Here is a 23,778-nt window from a genome sequence, read left to right on the forward strand (position 1 = left end):
AAGTGTGCCCCTGGCAAACTGTATACAGTGCATTCGGAAAGTATTCAGACCAATTGGCTTTTTACACATTTTGTTAAAATGGAATAAATAGTCCCCCCCCCATCAATCTACACACAAAGCACCATAATGTCAAAGCAAAAACAGGTTTTTAGACATTTTTGCTAATCGATAAAAAATACAAAATTCAGTACTTTGTTGAAGCACCTTTTGTAGCGATTACAGCATCGTAATGTCCAAGTCTTCTTGTGTATGGCGCTACAAGCTTGGCAAACCTGTACTTGGGGAATTTCTCCCATTCTTCTGTGCAGATCCTTTTAAGCTCTGTCAGGTTGGATGGGAAGCGTTGATGCACAGCTATTTTGAAGTCTCTCCAGAGATGTTAGATCGGGTTCAAGTCCGGGCTCTGGCTTGGCTACTCAAGGACATTCAGAGACTTGTCCCTAAGCCACTCCTGCGTTGTCTTGGCTGTGTGCTTAGGGTCGTTATCCTGTTGGAAGGTGAACCTTTGCCCCAGTCTGAGGTCCTGAGTGCTCTGGAGCAGGTTTTCATCAAGGATCTCTCTGTACTTTGCTCCCTTCATATTTCCCTTGATCCTGACTAGTCTTCCAGTCCCCGCTGCTGAAAAACATCCCCACAGCATGATGCTGTCGCCACTATGCTTCACTGTAGGGATGGTGCCAGGTTTCCTCCAGACGTGACGCCTGCCATTCAGGCCAAAGAGTTCAATCTTGGCTTAATCAGACGAGAGAATCTTGGTCTGAGAGTCTTTAGGTGCCTTTTGGCACACTCCAAGCGGGCTGTCATGTGCCTTTTATTGAGGAGTGGCTTCCGTCGGGCCACTCTACCATAAAGGCCTGATTGGTGGAGTGCTGCAGAGATGGTTGTCCTTCAGGAAGGTTCTCCCATCTCCACAGAGGAACTCTGGAGCTCTTTTAGAGTGACCATCGGGTTCTTGGTCACCTCCCTTACCAAGGCCCTTCTTCCCCGATTGCTCAGTTTGGCTGGGCGGCCAGCTCTAGGAAGAGCCTTGGTGGTTCCAAACTTCTTCCATTTAACAATGATGGAGGCCACTGTGTTCTTGGGAACCTTCAATGCTGCATGCATTTTTTGTACCCTTCCCCAGATCTGTGCCTCAACACAATCCTGTCTTGGAGCTCTACGGACAATTCCTTTGACCTCATGGCTTGGTTTTGCTCTGATATGCAGTGTCAACCTTTATAGACAGGGGTGTGCATTTCTAAATCATGTCCAATCAATTGAATTTACCACAGGTGGACTCCAATCAAGTTGTAGAAACATCTCAAGGGTGATCAATGGAAACAGTATGCACCTGTCGCTCAATTTCGAGTGTCATAGCAAAGGGTCTGAATACTTATGTAAATAAGGAATTTTAGTTTTAAATTTTAATACATTTGCTAAAATGTCTAAAAAACTGTTTTCGCTTTGTCATTATGGGGTATTGTGTGTAGACTGATGAGGAAAATATATAATTTCATCAATTTTAGAATAAGGCTGTAATGTAACAAAATGTGAAAAAAATCACGGGGTCTGAATACCTTCCGAATGCAGTGAATTTAAAAAAAAGAAAAAAGAATATGGTGCTGTATGGTTTGCTTAATATAAGGAATGTTAAATGATTTAAAAATGTTACTTTCACTTTTGATACTTATATTTTAGCAATTAAATTTACTTTTGATACTTAAGGATATTTATAACCAAATACTTTTAGACTTTTACCCAACTAGTATTTTACTGGGTGACTTTCACTTAAGTCATTTTCTATTAAGGTAATTTTACTTTTAGTCAAGTATGACAATTGGGTACTTTTCCCACCACTGTATAGAATCATCTTAAGGTTAGCTACTTTGGTTTAGATACAAGCATCATGAAACCTCTAACACAATAAATTCAATTGACTTGGTGAAAATATGTTTTGGGACCTAACTTGCTTACCAATTTTTCCATGGGATTTCTTCCTTCACAGACACCATGAAATGATGACCAATGGTCAAATGATACATACCCATTTGGAACAACTTACCACACCCTCCCCTATAGGAAACAAGGTGATTCACATCATAAAATAATACAATTAAAGTATAAACAAATAAACAAAAACAGGAGGATGGAGAATGAAAAAAAAGATAGCTAATTATACTTTGAAATCATACATTAAAATCATACATTAATAGTATACTTTTAAAAGTGTGTTCAGCAGGGATTTAAAAAGAGGCACTGAATCTGCAAGCCTGATCTCATCTGGCAGATTATTCCAAAGTCTAGGGGCCCTAATGGAAAATGCCCGGTCTCCTTTTGTTTTCAACCTACACTTTGGATTGGCCAACAGTGCCCAGCCAGAGGATCTCAGGCTGTCCTGGCTCATAGGGAGATAAAATATCTGCGACATAGGATGAGGATAAACCAATAATGAACTGGTTCCCTATTAAGTAAATCCATCATTATTACTGTCTGCCACTATTATAACTATTACTCTGCATGTTTCCCAACACAAATCAAATGAAAAGCTTCGGAAAGAATAACAGACATTCTGCAGCAGGCAAGCTGGTGTTATACACTCCCTACCGCTTTCCCTCCAAGGTCAGAAAAATGAAAACGTTTTTTTGTTGATTTATTTTGTGCGTGGGGGACATTAAATATGTTATGCTCTCACCACCAACTCTTAAAGGGATGGGTAGTTCTAAAGAGCTTGGCGGGCATCTTTTGTCAAGCATGACATGACAGTTACTTCTTTCTCCTTAATAAACATCAGAAAGGCGTGCTTGGCTCGGCTCCACATCGCTGTAAAACAACAGAGCAGGAGGAGATGAAAAGAGCAACACCACCACGGGCACAGGCACTTGGAAGAGGATCTGAGGGCCATCCATTCCAAACCCCATTCTATCCGATATTTCCCAATAATTAGCGCTGCGCCACAGATGTTCCCCCTCTTCCCTCCCTCTATTCCACCTCACCGCCCTGTTTTTTTTGTGAAATGAGCGTGGTGGAGTATTAGGACAAGGAGTTAAGGGGAGCATCATGTGCTTTTCATTTGATAAAGTCATTAAAAAGAGGACAAAGATGAAAGCGGAAAGGCCTACATTAAAAAGACATGTAAAGAATTGCAAAAGAACCTACATTATCGCTGCAGAGATGGAATTCAGATCCGAGCCGTTCGATGAACTCAAACATATTGGTTTCACCCAGAACGCAGAGCTAATTTTGAACTTAAAAATTTGCCTGCTGGTATTTTGACATTATAAACCCCGAGGGGAAAGGGATAAATTAGTCGACTAGCATTATTAAAGATTTCAAAAGACATCTGACAACTTTATTTGGTGGAATTACGGGAGACACATTGATAATAGTCTTGGGTTGAAACCGATAATATCTGCTTTACATATGACTAGTATACTACACCACTGAAGCATCTCCTTCCTAAGCTAATAAATATCCCCATAAAACTTGAGTGCTAGTTTCAACACATGCTGGGTCATGCACTGTGTTGTCGCTGATGTAATGACAGCTCTGTAGGAGAGACTGGTTTTGTTGACATCACTCAGATTACAGGAAGACAAGTCTCTCTCTTCCAGCATTCTGACACATCCTCAGAGCATCTGACTGTTTCCCTAATATAGCGAAGGAATGAGGCCATTCTCACTTCCAACTGTGCTACATATCCCTTTGCAAGATGTCCGCCTTGGATCCTCTGCCATCACCACAACACAGCGTAGGAAGTGTCTATCTGAGAATACCACTAGCTGCAGATAGCTGAAGTAAATTACACTTCATCATGCTAAGCCTAGCTCGATTACTGATGAGATTCCGGATACAGCGATCCTGGATTAACACTGAGCCACAGAGATCTAGGGACCCATAGCCTGCTACATCCAACACATAATCCTTCCACTTTCCTCCTGCTAGTGTCTGACCTCTGCTCCCCCGCCCGCTTCTCCGGCAGGGGCCCTGGATATGAAAAGGCAGGGAGGAGACCCCTGGATCTCGGGTGCCCCTGCGGAGCGTTACAGCTGGGCTACAGTAATTGCAAAGTGCAAGGGGCCGTGGTGAGAGAAGGGAGTCAATGCAGAATCAGTATCGGGCCTTTTCAATAATCCTCGTGGACACATGCTGTTTGAGCGGGTCCATCCCCGGGCCAGGTGTGTGTCACTTCAACGTTGCAAAACCTAAAAGAGCATTTAGATCAAATCAGGGAGACGTGGCTGCTGGCTCGATGTGTGAAAAGGAGAGAGAGAGAGTGAGTGAGAGAGAGAGAGAAAGAGAGAGAGCAAGAGCGAGATTTCAACCAGGCTCTCCAGAGGAGTGTGTCTCCATCTAATGGTCAGGTGATACAATGCCATTCAGGAGATAGAATACAGAGAAGATGTGACATTGGATCAGTGTCACCCATAGACTTGGTTAGACGACTCATCTTTGTATTTGTCCCATTATGGCGTCTTTGAGAGCACGGGCAGTGTCATTGAGGCCATCTCCATCCTTCCTTAACCCATCCGAAGTCCCACCCAGTTGACTACATCAAAATGGTGGAAACCCTCAATTGCACTGTCCATGCAAAAATAGTTTTTTCAAAGTAAAGATCTCTATCCATCTCTATGGTGTCACCTCACCCACCAGTCTTATCTGACGCTTGCCTGACGACTCACCCTGAATTTAATTCCGCTGCTCTATTGATTGCTACATACATTCAGTCTGAAACTTCCATCCTAGAAGTCGTTTGCATGACCTCAAAATAAGGGGCGTTGTACAAAACAAATTCATCAGCGGTTGGATCGTCTCTTAACAAATCTAACCGATCAGAGTATCAAAGCTGATAACGTCATCATGTAGGCTGGCTCAGGCTCAACCCATCTGTTTCTTGGACCAATCAGAACTGTCAGAATGGGTTCTCATTCTAGAAATCGTCGGGGAGGGAGGAAAATCCAGACTCATCGTGGAAAAGAAACATCAGTTGGCCGGAGCGATGTGGAGGGGTAGCCAGGTAAATCTACCATGACCAATGTGGGGAGCTGTGTTTGTGTCACCTTTGAGGATTTGATTGACAGGGAGATGATCACAAAGGACTCCCCAGTAGAAATCTGTATCGCAGCTGTTGCAACAGTGAAATACAGCCCAATGTTTTCAATGCCAGTCAAAAGTTCATTGTGCTGAAGCGTGGAGTGCAGACTGAGCGAGTACAGTAATGCATTAAGGTAGTATCCCTCCTGTCAAATGTGTCAGAGATACAGGCCTGATAAGTATCACTACATTACTGCGGATATACACAGGGTTAGAGTGAGCCCACCGGGCACAAACTGGTTGAATCAACGTTGTTTCAACATATTTGGTCAATATATTTTGTCAACGTACTATGACGTGGAATCTAAGTGGAAAATAGATTGGATTTGAAAAAAAGTCATCAACTGTTGTTTTGAGGGTGAAATTTCAACCACAGGATGATGTCATCATGGAAACCAAATTTCAACATAGACAAACCTTGTATAAAATATGTTGAATTTGTACCTTTGAAACGACGGCAGATCTTCAACGTTATGTCCACTATCCCCCAAAAATGTAAATAGGTTGGGCAGCAACTCCTACTGGAGAAATTGATCGATCTACAGCTTTCATTTAGTCTCCCATCCGGGGTTTTTACCAAGCCCAGCTATGATATTTGCCACTGACTATTACCAATGTGCTATCGTGAGAATGATTGAGAGATCTCCACTTAAAAACGAAATAGATCCACTGTTGCTATCAAAGTCCTTCCAAATGGTAGGTTTAACAGAGCAAATGAAATGTGACCATACCTTATCATTCAGGCCTATATAACATGTGCAAAGTCATCAACGGCTATTGTTTCAATTCAACCCAGAATTCAATAATAGAGACGCTACAATAGGCCTAGGGTTTCAAGCTCTGGTTGATTTCAAATGTAATGATATTTAGTGATATTGAATTGAGTTCGGTTGTCAACGCAACCAAATATAAACTTTTGAAGGAGATGCATCTTCTGCTTGGATAGTTCCATCTGTGCCACTGATTTATAGGATGTGTTCATAAATTCAAACTGGAGTGCCAGAGTATGCTCTGGGCGTTCGCAAATTCAGAGCGTTGTCAGATTGTCTGTTCGTAAATTTACAGCGTTTCACTCTCTCTGAGCGTTCAGAGCGCAGACTGGACGTCTGGCGGAGGGGTAGGGTAGATCCGAGCGTTCTGACCCCACAACGGCAGTCAAGCACTCAAGCGAACTGGCTAAAGTTGGCTAGCTTGCTAGCTACTTCAAGACACAAATGAGTGAACACCTCACTCTGACCATTTTACTCACTCTAGAAGAGGTGCAGAATCTCGAACGGCATTGATCATTTGCACCATGTACATTTAAATGTAATCTCAACTGCAATCCAGGTCATTTGGTTCTGCTATTAGATGAAGCATAGTGATAACACAGTATTCTAAATATCTGACATTGTATTCCCATTTGAACGTTGCTGTGCTTTTAAATGGTTGAAGATGCAGTGACAGACATTTGGGTGACAACTAAACCAAAAATGTGACTTTGTTTTTCTATTGGAATTTGGTTGTGTTTTTAGATGGTTGAACGCATAGTGAAACCACATTGGAAATTCAACTTGTGGCCTTTTATCTATGAGACAGGCTGTGTGCCCAGTGGGAGGAATCCGCTTTCTGTTTTAAGGCTAAAGACATCAAATATTCTGAAGTAGCTCTCAGGTAAGCACTTCTTTCAACATTTTGTCATGTCCTTCAAAATCTCGTATCACTTAATTTGAACAGTATTTTCACATGGCCTTCAAGTTTTGTACAGCTTGGTTTGATTGAAGTCTCTGTTCCGGCCAGGCAGGCCTTTGACCGTGGATGGTCATGGCCTTCTCTTCTGTATACTCTTGTGATTTGGGACTATTGTGTGCTCTGTTTTTCCTAAATGCATTCTTCTCCTCTGTGGTAAACAACAGCCCATCAAGACAAAGGAAGGGATAGCTTGCAGCTTAAGATAGAAAATGCTCCAGTATTAGAATATTGTCATGCAAGCAACACAGCTCCACATAAAACATGTGTCCTTCTCATGCATGGATCTGCTTGGATGCGCTCTACCAGGAAATCGTGGAATTATGGGTTATTAGAGTATTTTACAATGATGGCTAGGCTAATAAATTATGTTATACCATGTTTACAGGGTAATTGATGAGGCCAATGTCAAACACAACAGAGCAAAACATGAAATAGAGGCATGGAATATCTAAATATGTGCTGTATCTGTCACAGATCAAGCTAAATGACAGATTAGTTTGTGGAGAAAACAATATGGTAACACTCCTTGACACCTAGGCTCGTCAGTCCCAGCCGACAACCTGTCATAATATGGTCATAACACTGTCATGACAAATATATTTACATGTGACAGATCACTTTATTTTATGGCCGATTATGGCACACAGTGTCAAAACCCACCTTTCCTTTTGTTTTAATGTTTCTTAAATCCATTGTGAATTCTGTAGTCATGTTGTTAAATCATATTCTTAATAACTTGCAGAAAACACACTTTATGACACTGTCATGAAGCATTGGGACCATCCTGTGCCACTTCACTTTGACTAATAAAAAAAACACTATGAACATCATAACCATATAAGACAGGCTTATCATGTACATGCCCTTATTTCAGTCATTAGTCAAAAAGAGGGGCTCTTGTCCTGCTCCTGAAATCATCCCAATCAGCAAAGGAGCATTGGGGTAGGTGCATGTCTGACAATGTGTGCGCAACTACAATTATCATTTAATAAGGTCAATAATCAGAAAACGTTATACAACATAAAAATTACTGTTGACATATTGTGGAACAGAATGGAATGTTTTTGCCTTGTCTGGTAGGTTGTTTGTTAACACTTATGGAGTCATAACCAGCCATAAAAATAACAATGCGTCAAAAAGGTCATGATCATATCGTGTCATGATCATATGACAAGTTGTCAACGGTTATGACATGGCTGTGACGGTGTCATAACGCTAAGTGTCAAGTAAAGTGTTACCAAAAATACGGTATCATACACGCAAGCTGAAAAAAATTGCCATCCACCAAAACAAAGGTTAACATTTTAGCCATTTATTGTTCAACATAAAAACACTTTAAAAAAGGTCAGAAAAATAACATTGCAATTCAAACTCAAGTGCACTTCAACAAGCAGTCATCTCCATCTGCAAGGGTGCTGTCCTTCCAAACGGTGTGAAGAAAGTACATCTTCAGTGTAAGGCTTTTGGGTGGGATTCTGTGTCATTACTGTCATGATGCATTTCCTGTGATGAGTTTCCTGTTCCTTCTCCAGGCAGTGCCCGCTAACCGCTAGTATGAAAAGGAAATTAACCCCAAAAAACTATATTTTTGATAGTGGTAATCCTCAGTGACAAGAATAAGGACACGAATGTAACGTTGTGAGAACGTGAGAGGATAACTGGGGTGTGGAAGCCAGGCAGTGTGGGGCCATTTGTACCAAATCTCCTACTACTTCATAATGCCTGAACGGAATGGAGGGGGCACTGATGTCACCGATTGCAACGTGGAGTAGGGAAAAGTCAAGTGACATTTAGGTCTGTCTGAAAACCCAAGGTAAATCAGACGGGGCTGGAAACATGAAAGACCTTCAGTGAAAGTGAAGGGTGACTTAGGAAAGGGTGGGTGCCAGAATATTAACCGTTTATAAGAATACAAAAACAACAGCATTTATTAGTACAGAGAAATAACTAGAAACAGCATACTGGTACACAATGATATATTACCATAGGGCTGATTAAATGCCTTTTGTGATTGTAAAATCCAGTGACTCACAAGAGCCAGAGCGCAATTACTGTGACTTACATATCCCTCATATAGTAATATACAGTAGAGTAACATCACATTATTAACACATCACATAGCAAAACCATAAGCACAGAGATGTTACATTAATCATTCAATTGTATATTATATTCAAGAGTGACTATACAGCACATAAATTACATTTCATGGCACACTTTATTCAAAACAGACAAGAACAATAGTCCCAGGTCAGTGCACAATACGTACAACTGTATAATAGACAGCAGAAAACAAGGACCAATGATAATTTGCAAATAAGTGTCATCTTAATGGCATTCATTAACTGAATAAGTTGTGCAAAAACCACTGGAATCATTTGAAACAGCAGGGGGCAGTGTTTATCCTTCAACACTAACAGAAGGGTGTGTTTGATGCTGACCTATGGAGCTGGTTCAATGTATTTTACAACCCCTTGTTTGTTATAAAGTTAACCATTTAAACTAACTTGTGGTAAAAATGGGTACTAAAAATCTGTAAACTGTAGGCAGATAATGCTGAATTATTATTTTTTTTTACCCTCATCTTAGACCAATAGCCAGAAATTCTCCCAATGGGTTGAATAACAACCTTTAAAATTGGTCATCAATACAGTATCTAATAGTGTCTTGTTGCCTATTGTTGTTCAGTAGGAAAACAGACTTATGGACCTGATAGAAATAGGCCTATTAGAACAAGATAGACAACACTCCTTTCCTGTTACCAAGCCAGTCTTTTACATTGTAACCAGCTACTGTAGCTTGCTTGGAACAGAACATCTTGGCACACTGTATGTTTGCATTGATGGCAAAAGGGTCTCAGTAACTACAGTAGGTTAGGTTGTATAAATCCTAAGTCTTCAGATCATACAGGAATGTTAGACATGTCTGGACTATCATTTTGTTTTAATATGGATTCATTAGAAAAACTATTTTGCGCTGGTGGCGGTTATGAATGGTAGTGCGTGATGCGTGAATGATGGTGTTATGAGGCAACTTGGGGTCAGAGCATAGAGCATCAGAGTTAAAGAACATCCTATTAGTTAGCACCATGAGTCACAGAATCGATACTAATCAAAATAGATCTCCAAATCCCTCCATGTATATCGCACCATCTTATATCCCCAACTAAACAGATAGAAAAATGCATGAAAGCATCTTTTAAAATACAGATATTGGAATATAAGAGAAATGTAGAGGAGTTAGTGGTGGGAGGATTGAATCTAAATGCTGACATAAGAATGCCAAGTGTGTAAATGTTGAATTTATGGGGTAATTCATTTATAGAGCTACAGTAATGACACAGTATAACAACTAAACACATGTACTAATGATACCTACACATTATAGACACATTGCTTAAATATGTATATACACATGATTAATATTATATTAAAAAGGAGACATAGAAAGTGCTGTATGAGCAGGTTGCGTTTTCAGAGTTCATTTTCTCAGCCAGAGAGAGAACTAATCCCACTTCTATTCCTTCCATCCATGGACGCACCAATAAGTCAGTAGGCCTCTATGGTGAGCGTTATCTGATTTGACACATGGGAAGAACTGGGTGAATAAACTGTTCTAGAACCCTCTTTAGTGCATCATGTCCAAAATGGAGTGATGCCAGTTATTAGGACTCTGTCCATGTTAGTGGGGTTGGATCCAATGTCTGTCTTTCACTTTAAGATGAAGTCAAAAGACAACACCGGATATCTGAGCGGTGACCCCACCCCCCCTAAGGCTAGATGTCTAGTGAGCTCACCTGTGGAGCATTTTTCTTCCCATTGATTCCGACGTAATTGTTTCAGAAAAGCCTACCACAATTCATCTCAGTTGATGTACAACTCTATGTGCAACACCAGATATAATAAGTTCTGACGTTTATATCTTGGATTCGATCATACAATATACTCTAATAGGATGGTAGGCAATGTACTAACAGAGACAAACGAAGGCCTTGGGATTTCACCTCATTATGTGCATATTAAGCCAAAAGAGGCATAACATTAGCATACACATATTTTGGTGCAAGGCAGTGGACATGTAAGGGCCAATTGGAATTGCTGTGAGTGACATTGATCGACAGTGGAACTGTAGATCTATGGGACGGACAGAACGGATGTGTATTATGGAATTAGTAGGCGGTAACTCTGGCACGGTAAGTGCGTATTCCTTTGGCTGACATCTTGGGGAGCCACCTTTCAGGTCTTAATGGAATGATTTGTTGATATACCAAATTAATCTAGCCAACACTACATTTGTCCCTTCCTGGTGTGATGGCAGAGTGCTTGGCTGTCACACCCAATCAGGAAGTCTAGACCAGGTATTCCCAAACTAGGGTGCACGTAAGCACAATGCCGTCGAGGGTACGCCAAATAAAAATGTGATTCACATTTAAAAAAAGTACATTTATATTTTCCAATGCAGCTACAAAAATACAATTAAACCATCTAGCGTTCAGCGAAATAATGTCAAATACAGGTAGCCTAGTCAAATAATTAACAGTTGAGGGAATTCCACTAACGGCCCGTATGTAGCCAAACGTAGCTGCTGCTCATTCCGTATGTAGCCAAACGTAGCTGCTGCTCATTCTAAAAAGGCCAGTGTCCATAGACACATACCAGCTCTACCGGCAGTACTTCTACTACCAGCAGTACTACACCTGCACCTGTCGACAACAGAAGTTGTTCTGCTTCCACGAGCACATCCAATGCTAGCATCAGTAATTCTACATTTGTTGTTAGCCCAGCTAGCATGGACACTGACAATTGTGAATCTGATGCAGCCGAAGAGCTACTGCCCACTTACCCGGGAAAGCACCGAACAGACAGGGATGTTAGACCATCGAAGAGGTGCAAATATGATGAGAACTACATTGATTTGGGGTTCACTTATATTGGGAGTAGTGCCTTTTCTTAGCCACAGTGCATTATATGTGCAAAAGTACTCAACTCAATGAAACCTTTACTCTTGCGCAGACATTTAGAAACAAAACATGCCAATTTGAAAAGTAACCCACAGGAGTTTTTGGAACAAGGATTAAGACGACTTTCGAGTAGTAAGACTTATAAAAGCAACAGATACCATTAATAAGAAGGGGCTAGAAGCGTCGTATATGGTGAGCTACCGAGTGGCTAGGACAGGCAAGCCCCATACTATTGTGGAGGACTTAATTCTTCCTGCTGCCACAGATATGGCTGGGGCAATGCTGGGGGGAAAAGGCCACCCAAAAGAACTACAGTCAATGCTTTCATCAAACAACACTGTCACAACACATCAGTGACATGGCAGCAGATGTTTTGAAACAATTGCTGCTTCGCATACAAGCCAGTGAATTCTGTGCGTTACAGCTGGATGAGTCAGATGTGGCAGGCCTGGCACAGCTCCTGGTATAGGTTGGTTACATTTATGGGGGGGGTCAATTAAAGAAGACATCCTCTTCTGCAAACCACTGGAAACCAGGACAACAGGAGAGGATATTTTTAAAGTACTGGACAGCTTTGTGACATCAAATGGACTTTGGTCGTAAAGATGTGTTGGTATCTGTACTGATGGCGCAAAAGCCATGACAGGGAGACATAGTGGAGTGGTAACGCGCGTGCAAGTAGTTGCTCCCGACGCCACTTGGGTACACTGCAGCATCCACCGAGAGACTCTTGCTGCTAAAGGAATGCCTGACAGCTTGAAAGATGTTTTGGACACTACAGTGAAAATGGTTAACCATGTTAAAGCAAGGCCCCTGAACTCTATTGTATTTTCTGCACTATGCAATGATATGGGCAGCGATCATGTAACACTTTTACAACATACAGAAGTGTGCTGGATATCAAGGGGCAAAGTATTGACACGTTTTGTTTTAATTGAGAGACGAGCATAAAGTTTTTACTGACCATAATTTTCAGTCTGACCGCTTGCATGATGACGAGTTTCTCAAGACTGGCCTATCTGGACAATTTTATTCCCACTCGCCTCAATCTAGGATTACAGGGACTCTCCGCAACTTTATTCAATGTGCGGGACAAAAATCGAGGCTATGATTAAGAAGTTGGAGCTCTTCTCTGTCTGCATTAACAAGGACAACACACTGGTCTTTCCATCATTGTATGATTTGTTTGTGTGCAAATGAACTCAAGCTACGGACAATGTCAAATGTGAAATAGCGAAGCACCTGAGTTGGGTGCTCAATTACGCTTTTCCAAAACTGATAAACTGGATTCGTTATCCCTTTCATGCCCTGCCTCCAGTCTACTTACCGATATCTGAACAAGAGCCTCAAAATTGCAACAAGCGGTTCTGTGAAAATTGAATTTAAAATCAAAAGCCACTGCCAGATTTCTGGATTGGGCTGCGCTCAGAGTATCCTGCCTTGGCAAATCCCGCTGTTAAGACACTGATGCCCTATGCAACCATGTACCTATGTGAGAGTGAATTCTCGGCCCTCACTAGCATGAAAACTAAATACAGACTGTGTGTGGAAAAGGTTTTAAGACAGACTCTCTCCAATACAACCCAACATTGCAGAGTTATGTGCATCCTTTCAAGCACACCCTTCTCATTAACCTGTGGTGAGTTATTCACCATTTTCCATTAACAAATATGGTTTTATATGTAAGATGGTTAAATAAAGAGCAAAATTATTATTATTAATTATTATTGCCCTGGTCCTAAAAGAGCTCTTTCTCACTTCCCACGAGCCGGGTTGTGACAAAAACTCACCCTCATTTTTATGTTTAATAAATGTATCATATAGTGTGTGTGTGTGGCAGGCTTACAATGATGGCAAAAAACAACATTTGAGAGTGCGCTGACCCTGGTGCTAGAGGTGGTACGCAGCTGGAGGTTGAACGTTTGAAGGGGTACGGGACTATAAAAAGTTTGGGAACCACTGGACTAGACCAAATAAACCAGTGTGTCAAAACATTCCAGACTGGTCAGGGATAATTGTGTTGGTGTCATGACGTCATTGTAGTCAGACAGCCCTGGCAGTGGGATACTATGGAGATATTGTGCTATAATCTATTATTCGTACCTCAGAGCTCCAAAAGTGGCACACAGGGAGAGCTGTCCAGTATTCTAAACCTATGGTCTAGGGAATGCTTCATTGGTCAGGTCAAAACCTCACACTGGGAGAACTTTGGCGCTGTATGTACTAGCAGTGGCATGTATGTTATTGGAATATAGAGAGAGAAGATGGGTGACAGAATATACGTTAAAGCACTGAGCCATGGTTAGAAGGCTTCCATCTCTCCTCTGCCTATCATAACTCCCCCGCTGTTGGACAGATGTACCCAAGGACACCGGCAGACGAAGAGGACAGCAGCATGACAGATACAGTGTGTGTCAAAGAGAGAGAGGGAGAGTGTTAGTGTGTGACTGTCAACATGTATGCATGCATGTAGTGCTGTGAACAAGTATTTGCCCCCTTTTTGATTTTCAAAATGTTTGCCTATTTTTGATACGGAACGTTATCAGATCTTCAATCAAAACCTAATATTAGATAAAAGGGAACGTGAGTATACTAATAAATTATACACATTTTATTTATTTCAAAACAAAGTTATGCAACATCCAATGCCCTTGTGTTGCACCCTTACACTCAATAACTGGTGGTGCCACCTTTAGCGGAAATGTGTGCAACCAAATGCTTCCTGTAGTTGTTGATCAGTCTCTCACGTCACTGTGGAGGAATTTTGACCCACTCTTGCATGCAGAACTGCTTTAACTCAGCGACATTTGTGAGTTTAAGCATGAACTGCTCATTTCAAGTCCTGCCACAACGTCTCAATTGGGATTAGGTCTGGATGTTGACTAGGCCATTCATTGCAAAAGTTCAGATGTTGCTTTTTAGACATTTTTATATAGACTTGATTGTGTGTTTTGGATCATTGTCTTGCTGCTTGACCCAGCTGTGCTTCAGCTTACAGATGGATGGTGTGATATTCAAGTAGAAATCATGGTTCCCTCTATTAAAAAAGGCAAGTCGTCCAGGTCCTGAGGCAGCAAAGCGTCCCTAAACCATCACATTACCACCACCATGCTTGACCGTTGGCATGAGGTTCTACAGGAGAACGTCAGGCCATCCGTCTGTTAATGCTACAACAGAAGTTAATGGGTATATGTAGGAGGAATGTACATGGTAGGGTCAATGGAGGTTGGATAAGAGCCAGGGACTTGGAATGTTACTAAGTAAGGGAAAAGGCAATCATATGGTTGTGGTCACTGATAAGGGTGGCTAGCTGTGGATTAGTGGGTGAATAAACTTGGTTTGAGCTTTACTCTCTTTTAGAGCCTAACAGCTGGCGCTACGAGCAGGGTCAACCATGATTTAAAGTCCAAATAGAGAGTCCGAATCAGTGAAACAGGAGCCGGCACCAAAAACAAGGTAGGCACAGTTCCTATACCTGTTATCACTCATTCTGACATCTTGTCGAGATGAGTCGTAGGCTGAACCAATTATAGGATACGGACCTAGAAAGCCTGAGCATATTCAGTTGTCCCATTGTATTACGACCGATCGTAGATTTATGATATATGGTAAGTCACGGAAGGTAAGCCCGAGCAGGCTAGTACCTGCAGAGGGTAAGTCCTAGGGGGAAAGGGGGCAATTACTTTTTCCACACAGGTGCATTGGGTGTTGCATAACTGTTTATGAAATAAGTATGGTAATTGTGGTATTTGTTCACTCCGGTTCCCTTTATCTAATATTAGGTTTTGGCTGAAGCTCTGCTAATATTCCATATAAAAATAATTATAATAATTATTATTATTTTTAAATAGGCAAAAGTAGAGAAATTTAGAAAGGGGGCAAATACTTTCACAGCACTGTATGTATATGCATGCATGTTACAGGTTGTGGATGTACGTGTGTGCATGTGTGTCTGAGTGATGCGTTTCTGGTCAGGGTGGATTGAGTCCGGTTGGCTCTTAAGGGAGCAGAGACCTATAGAAGGCGTTGGGTCACGCTCTCTTGCTCCCTTATTTGGTCTTCAACTTGGCCACCACGACTGGCATCACCCCATTCAACTTTCCCTCCTTCGCCAGCTTCTCGTTGAGTTGGCACAGCTGGCGCAGAAAGCCGTCATTGGGGCCGATCTCTCTCTTGAGCCTCACTGTGGCGACCGCCACCCGGGCGTCCAGTTTGTGGCGCAGCATGAGGTAAGCAATGACAATGGTGGGCGAGCGGCTGTAGCCCTCTCGGCAGTGAACGTACACCTTCCCTGATGGACAGAGACACAGACAGACACTTAGGGCTATGTCCCAATTCTTTTCCTTCATGACACTGACAGTTGAGAGGACTGGATAGGGTTTCACTATACTGCTTGCACCCATCAAATCCTGTCAGATCTGTGGTCTTAAAGGAATGGGCAAAAAAAAAGGAGAGCATTTATGTCATTAGGATTCTGACGAAGACGGCGACTGAAGTAAAAGGAAAAAGAGGGAAGACTGAGGTACAGTGATAATAGGAGGGAGGGAACAGATGCTCCAAATATAACCTCGCCTGGCGAAGCATCTCAGCCAGGGAGATGCAAATCTAGGGCCTGACCTCTGCGGCAGACAAGTCAATGTCAACCATCTTCACTGTACCTACCTACTGCCCTAGCCTCATCAGAGCAGTGTGCACACCTGGATATGTAGGTTATGCGTATCATCCTCAACGCATACGTTCGTTAAAAACCAACCTACCTACTCGCCCGGGAGGAATTCACCATGCCGACTTCACTGAGAAGTTGATCTGCTTGTGCTCGGTTCAGAGCTGCCGGTTGTGCAGCGTGTTCAAAACCCGATGCCGCCAGCCGATCAACGCATGGCTGACTGTAGCAGCTCATTACATACACCTCGCCGCTTCCCACAGTCCACTTGAGCAACCCGGCTGACGAGTCACATGCACAAGCTCCAACGCTGACCTTTCCACAGCTCTGCACGGTGGTCACAAAATGTCACTGATCAAGCCTCGGTGGGTTATAGCAGGACACTTTATCCATCAGGAAGGGGCTGGTGTTACGGCATTGTGTGTCTCGTTGGAAAGATGTCCACCACCTCTTTCTCTTCCACCTCCTCTACTGTAGTACACTGTGATTTACTGGGGTGGCGATGCAGCTGCCACCTAATTGGCTGAGAATTAAGATGATTTGTAATTGCGCCGCTGTGTCAAAGCTTCCATTAAATCCATGCCACAAAACAGTGTTCAGGGCTCCAATGAAATGGGCACCCAGGGTATCTCAACACACCAGTAAGATTTGGGAGAGGAGAGGAGAAAGGAGCCAGAGGCGTGGTCAGAGATAGATGGCCGTTCTTGTTCTTTCTGTCTACAGATGGCTGTTATGAATTAGAGGGTTTTGGTTGAAGTGATGGGACTCCTTTGATCTTTTCTTGTTTGCTTCCTTGATAGATTTCCATTTGTTTTGTGTTGGTGATCTGATACAAATCAGACATTTCAAAGAGTACGTCTTACAGTACTATCAAACGCAATCAATGTGCTGTTCAACGCAATATGTTTCAGTGTCCTGGTACTGTACATCAAATGGTCCTCTTTAAGTAGCATCTTCTAAGCATGTTTTACCTTTGGAACACAGAGGAAAGGAAAAATAACTTGTGGCAAAGTGGTGTCTGTTTACTCTCTATGGAATAATGTGTGGGGTTTGGTACAACAGATCTATCACCAGCAGAATGTACTCAAATTTAACTGACCAAAACATCAGCTGATACAGCAAGGTGGAATAGGACTAGCCTGAGAAACAGTTTAAAGGAGATTCCATCTCCACTTTGTTAAGCCGTGGTATGATGACGTACACGGATTATACAAAACATTAGGAACACCTTCCTAATATTGATTTGCACTCCCCTTTACCCTCGGAACAGACTCAATTCGTCAGGGCATGGACTCTACAAGGTGTCAAAGGCGTTCCACAGGGATGCTGGCCCATGTTGACTGCAATACTTCCCAGAGTTGTGTCAACTTGGCTGGATGTCTTTTGGGCGGTGGACTATTCTTGACACTCACGGGAAACTGTTGAGAATGAAAAACCCAGCAGCGTTACAGTTATAGACACAAACCGGCACGCCTCGCAACTACCACCGTACCCCGTTCAAAAGCACTTAAATCTGTTTCTTGCCCATTCACCCTCTGAATGGCCACACACAACACAATCCATGTCTCGAGGCTTAAACATCCTTCTGTAACCCCCCCTTCATCTACACTGATTAAAGTGGATTTAACAAGTGACATTTTGTATACTCAGTGTCTATTCCATCATTAAACGTGTTAGATCCTGTGCCCTGAAGGACAGTTGCTGTTACTCCTCTTCTCATAACTTGGACTTGGAGAAACAAAGGTCTGTTTACAGTTTTTACCAAGGGGAACAAACTATTGATAGCAGAGGATATTACTGAGGAGTCATTCAACCTCAAAAAGCACAAGAAAGAGGACTGACATCCATCATCTCAGATTGCTCTAAAATCATTTGTTAGAAACATAAGATCAGCATTCCTGAAACATTTTGTTGAAATGTCATTAGATCTGAGAAATGAAGCAAAATAATTGCACCAAAAATTGGAAACCAGTAAACAGTATCAGTTCTCCATGTTTGACAAATAGTATGGAGCTGCTGCTTGGAGTATTGCAGCTTCATCCTTTGTAATGCATTTCCTGTGAATCTGGTGATGTTTTTTCCCCTGTTCAGAGAAGAGAGCCATTTGAAGTCGCATGCATTATTTAGCGTAACATTTGTGAGAAAGTACCAAGCTTTGCCCACTAGATGCCACTTACGGAGTACCACTATCCATATTTTCAAAGCATAGTGGTTGCATCATGTTATGGGTATGCTTGTAATCATTAAGGACTGGGGAGATTTTCCATGCAAAATCCTAGAGGAAAACCTGCCTTAGTCTGCTTTTCACCAGGCACTGGGAGATTAATTCACCTTTTAGCAGGACAATAACAGAACACACATGGCCAAATCTACATTGAAGTTGCTTACCAAAAAGACAGTGAATGTTCCTGAGAAGCTGAGTTACAGTTTTGACAACAATAATTTTTTTTAAATATATATTTTTTATTAAATTATAATAGATTTTCAAACCTATGGCAAGACTTGAATATGGTTGTGTAACAATGAACAACAAACTTGGAATTTTGAAAATATTGACAAGTACTATGGATTGTGTAATCCAGGTGTGCAAAGCTCTTAGAGACTTACCCAGAAAGACTCACAGCTGATATTAGCTAAAAATGCCAACATCGATATCGGCCCGATGTCTAGTTTAACGCCGATGTTAAAAACCGATGTGCATACCTAGATAAACGTAGGTACACGATGTAATGACGCCACGTAAAATGTTACGCTACACGTGCAACACAGCATCCTAACCTAGCCCACAATGTCTGCTGTGTGGATCAAGCAGTCAACAAGTTGAGCAGTCATTTGAAAGAGTAAGAACATTTCAGCGAGACAACACAAAAGGCGAAATCCATTAAAGCCAAGATAATAGAATTCATTGCCCTTGACAATCAACCGCTTGTCGTGGGTGATGTTGGCTTTCGCCGACTGGTCGGGCACCGGTGCGCTATTTTTCCGATGTTGCCCTACCGGAGTTACACAGTAATAGCGCCACTGCTATCAGCTTCACGACATACATGCTTACATACATACTATGGAACTCCGTTTGGGTCTTTGCGTGTCATAAAAGATACAGTAGCACTGTCAAAGCTGTACAAAAAAAGTCAGCAAACACCGAGATGCAGTGCATTAGACCGCTGCGTCCGTATGGGTGTTAACTATTTAACTGTACTAGAATGCTTAGAAGGTCGCAAAAATTGTAAATATCGGTATCGTTTTTTTTTGGCAAGGAAAATATTAGATATCGGTATCAGCCAAACAAAGTCATATCGGTGCATCACTAGTTATTATACAAAGTATTGAACACTTGTGTAAATTAGATCTGTTTATAACCTTAACCTCTTTCAAGAAATTTGCAAAAAAACATGTTTCCAATTTGTCATTATGGGGTACTGTGTGAAGATGGGTGAGATTTATTTAATACATTTTGAATTCAGGCTGTAACAACAGAATGTGGCATATGGTGTATGAATACTTTGAAGGCACTGTATAAGAGGCAGTTGCCACTATTTTATAGTATAGAAATCAGGTATTTGCTTATATAATACATGGTGAAATGGTTTAAATACACAATAGTCACCTATGAATAAGGTAAAAGAGAACCCAGAGTGGTCAGACTCACCTTTGCCATTGTTGTGTGCCAGAGCCTTCTCAATAAAGTCCGCCCCCTCCTCAAAAAAGTTACTGAGGTTGAACTGTGGCTTGTCATTGGCTTGGATGCCATGGTAGGTGATGCCCGAGCCAGCGTAAAAATCTGCATTGGTGTTGACGTGCATGAAGGAGTTGCCTTCCGCCACATTCAGGATGTGGGTCACACCCAGCTTCTGCAGACGCATCAGATTCTGGCCCACGAACCTGTGGGATAGAAATAGATATTTCTATGGTTTATGAGGTAGACATTGATTAAGCACGGGGAACACCCGAGTACATTAATTTGGAACACTTCAATAAAGTTATATTGAAGGCTTCCATAATCACTCTAATCAGCTTTGTTGAGTAGCTACTCAAGGGTAGATACAGCAAAAAAGCAACTGCGAGACCTACTTTACAGTTGCTGTCAAACTAAACACACAGTACATGGTTCAACAATACCAGGTTCTAGCAGTTCTGACAAAGTTGTCCCAGACATGCTATTCAAGCTATTGTCGTAACACCGTCTCAAAGCCTCACCTGCTGGTCACCCTAAATGTTCTGAGTACCCAATGCACTCTCAGAGCATCATTGTGAAAATGTGATGTGTTGGATGCGCTTCCTGCTTGTCGATTATCGCACCAAACATAGGCCACTCCATCTTGCCCAGTCTTAAACCTACACTGTATATACACAAAAGTATGTGGACAGGCCTTCAAATTAGGTGACGGCTATTTCAGCCACACCCGTAATCGAGCACACAGCCATGCAATTTCCATAGACAAATATTGGCAGTAAAATGGCCTTACAGAAGAGCTCAGTGACTTTCAACGTGGCACCGTCATAGGATGCCACCTTGCCAACAAGTCAGTATGTCAAATTTCTGCCCTAACAGAGCTGCCCCGGTCAACTATTAGTGCTGTTATTGTGAAGTGGAAATGTCAGCTTGTTGAGAAAGAAATAGCCCAAACCGATTCTGGGACAATAGAGCCCAACAGATAATTTCATATGAATAGGCTACATAATATAAATTATGTAGCCTATTCATATGAAATTATCTGTTGGGCTCTATTGTCCCAGAATCGGGATAGATAGATAGATCTATATATATGAATCCTTTTCTTCTTCTCCCTCACAATTGACCGGTGGCAATTTTATTAAAAATCGACTTTTCAACAACAAAATTTACAGCCAAAAGCACGCTATTACCGACTAATGGAAACACTGGTCTGCATGGCACTGGGCTCTGAACACTCCCCTGTCCCCTGGGGGACCACTAACATAGGCAGACATATCCACTGTCTAAAAGTGGTGCCACCAAACTTTGCTATGGGGGATTGTACACTGCTCAAAAAAATAAAGGGAACACTTAAACAACACAATGTAACTCCAAGTCAAATCACACTTCTGTGAAATCAAACTGTCCACTTAGGAAGCAACACTGATTGACAAATTTCACATGCTGTTGTGCAAATGGAATAGACAACAGGTGGAAATTATAGGCAATTAGCAAGACAGCCCCAATAAAGGAGTGGTTCTGCAGGTGGTGACCACAGACCACTTCTCAGTTCCTATGCTTCCTGGCTGATGTTTTGGTCACTTTTGAATGCTGGCGGTGCTTTCACTCTAGTGGTAGCATGAGACGGAGTCTACAACCCACACAAGTGGCTCAGGTAGTGCAGCTCATCCAGGATGGCACATCAATGCGAGCTGTGCCAAGAAGGTTTGCTGTGTCTGTCAGCGTAGTGTCCAGAGCATGGAGGCGCTACCAGGAGACAGGCCAGTACATCAGGAGACGTGGAGGAGGCCGTAGGAGGGCAACAACCCAGCAGCAGGACCGCAACCTCCACCTTTGTGCAAGGAGGAGCAGGAGGAGCACTGCCAGAGCCCTGCAAAATGACCTCCAGCAGGCCACAAATGTGCATGTGTCTGCTCAAACGGTCAGAAACAGACTCCATGAGGGTGGTATGAGGGCCCGACGTCCACAGGCGGGGGTTGTGCTTACAGCCCAACACCGTGCAGGACATTTGGCATTTGCGAGAGAACACCAAGATTGGCAAATTCGCCACTGGCACCCTGTGCTCTTCACAGATGAAAGCAGGTTCACACTGAGCACATGTGACAGACGTGACAGAGTCTGGAGACGCCGTGGAGAAGGTTCTGCTGCCTGCAACATCCTCCAGCATGACCGGTTTGGCGGTGGGTCAGTCATGGTGTGGGGTGGCATTTCTTTGGGGGCCCGCACAGCCCTCCATGTGCTCGCCAGAGGTAGCCTGACTGCCATCAGGTACCGAGATGAGATCCTCAGACCCCTTGTGAGACCATATGCTGGTGCGGTTGGCCCTGGGTTCCTCCTAATGCAAGACAATGCTAGACCTCATGTGGCTGGAGTGTGTCAGCAATTCCTGCAAGAGGAAGGCATTGATGCTATGGACTGGCCCGCCCGTTCCCCAGACCTGAATCCAATTGAGCACATCTGGGACATCATGTCTCGCTCCATCCACCAACGCCACGTTGCACCACAGACTGTCCAGGAGTTGGCGGATGTTTTAGTCCAGGTTTGGGAGGAGATCCCTCAGGAGACCATCCGCCACCTCATCAGGAGCATGCCCAGGCGTTGTAGGGAGGTCATACAGGCACGTGGAGGCCACACACACACTACTGAGTGTCATTTTGATTTGTTTTAAGGACATTACATCAAAGTTGGATCAGCCTGTAGTGTGGTTTTCCACTTTAATTTTGAGTGTGACTCCAAATCCAGACCTCCATGGGTTGATAAATTGGATTTCCATTGATTAATTTTGTGTGATTTTGTTGTCAGCACATTCAACTATGTAAAGAAAAAAGTATTTAATAAGATTATTTCTTTCATTCAGATCTAGGATGTGTTGTTTAAGTGTTCCCTTTATTTTTTTGAGCAGTGAAGATTGGCTCAGAGCGTCAATAAGGCTTGAATTAAATTGCCAAAATTAGATGGCCTAATTAGCCTAGACAGAAATACAATCATTCAAAATAGGCTGCTAAAGCATGATTTGGACAGAGGTTGATTAGCTTCCCTAGCCTTAAATAATTTTTGATTGTATTACCTACATTTGGAAAGGCAGCACGCGCTGCAAATACCAAATAGGTGCTTGTTGAGTTGCAACTGTCAGTGAAAAGTAGAGGTCTAGCCAGGAATATCGCAATATAAAAAATAAAAATCGCGGGAAAACATAGATTGGAAAGAAAATGGCCAACGCTGTAAAGAGAAGAGAAAGAAATTATTAATCTAAATTCTCAAATTAATTGAGGGAACAGTAGCCCTATTACCCATCTTATTGGCACCAGCGGAGAGCATCGGCCATATCCCCGGTGAGTACGCTCATTCACTCTATTATTGTTGGGTCAGTAACACTTAAGTTTGTTTTTGGACAATCATGTCCTCTTATTTGAGTCTCCCCTTCTCGTAGGCCTATTATATGGACAACATAGTTTTTATTGATCCGAGTGTCAGTAGAGTATGCTACCCTGTAATTTGTCAAATAAAAAAAGTCATATAGCGTAGTAGTATTGCGTGAGGGAAAACACATTTCATGCAAAGAAATAAGTAACGTATCTGACTATCGCCAAGGCCTCTACACTATTGGCCTTTCGCAATGCATTTAACGATATTTTTTGCGAACAGTGATGGAGTTATGGCCATCTACTCATCACATTA

General features: G+C 42.4%; 1 protein-coding gene across 2 annotated transcripts in view; it reads right to left on the reverse strand.

Moving 5' to 3' along the window:
• Nucleotides 1–23,778, reverse strand: part of LOC106589308 (dual specificity protein phosphatase 3) — a 53,897-nt gene that overhangs the window by 17,102 nt on the left and 13,017 nt on the right. The window contains exons 2-3 of one of the 2 annotated variants that reach the window (XM_082970395.1): nt 20,074–20,306; nt 8,098–16,052 (exon numbers count right to left, since the gene is read on the reverse strand). In XM_082970395.1, the coding sequence (XP_082826521.1) occupies nt 15,811–16,052; nt 20,074–20,306 (475 nt within the window). In that variant the 3' untranslated portion in view covers nt 8,098–15,810. Of the gene's footprint in view, nt 1–8,097; nt 16,053–20,073; nt 20,307–23,778 lie in introns of those variants that run through there. The other variant, XM_014179104.3, reaches the window with a different exon arrangement.

Source organism: Salmo salar, chromosome 28, assembly GCF_965601325.2.
Source record: "Salmo salar chromosome 28, fSalSal1, whole genome shotgun sequence".
Lineage (NCBI taxonomy): Eukaryota > Metazoa > Chordata > Actinopteri > Salmoniformes > Salmonidae > Salmo > Salmo salar.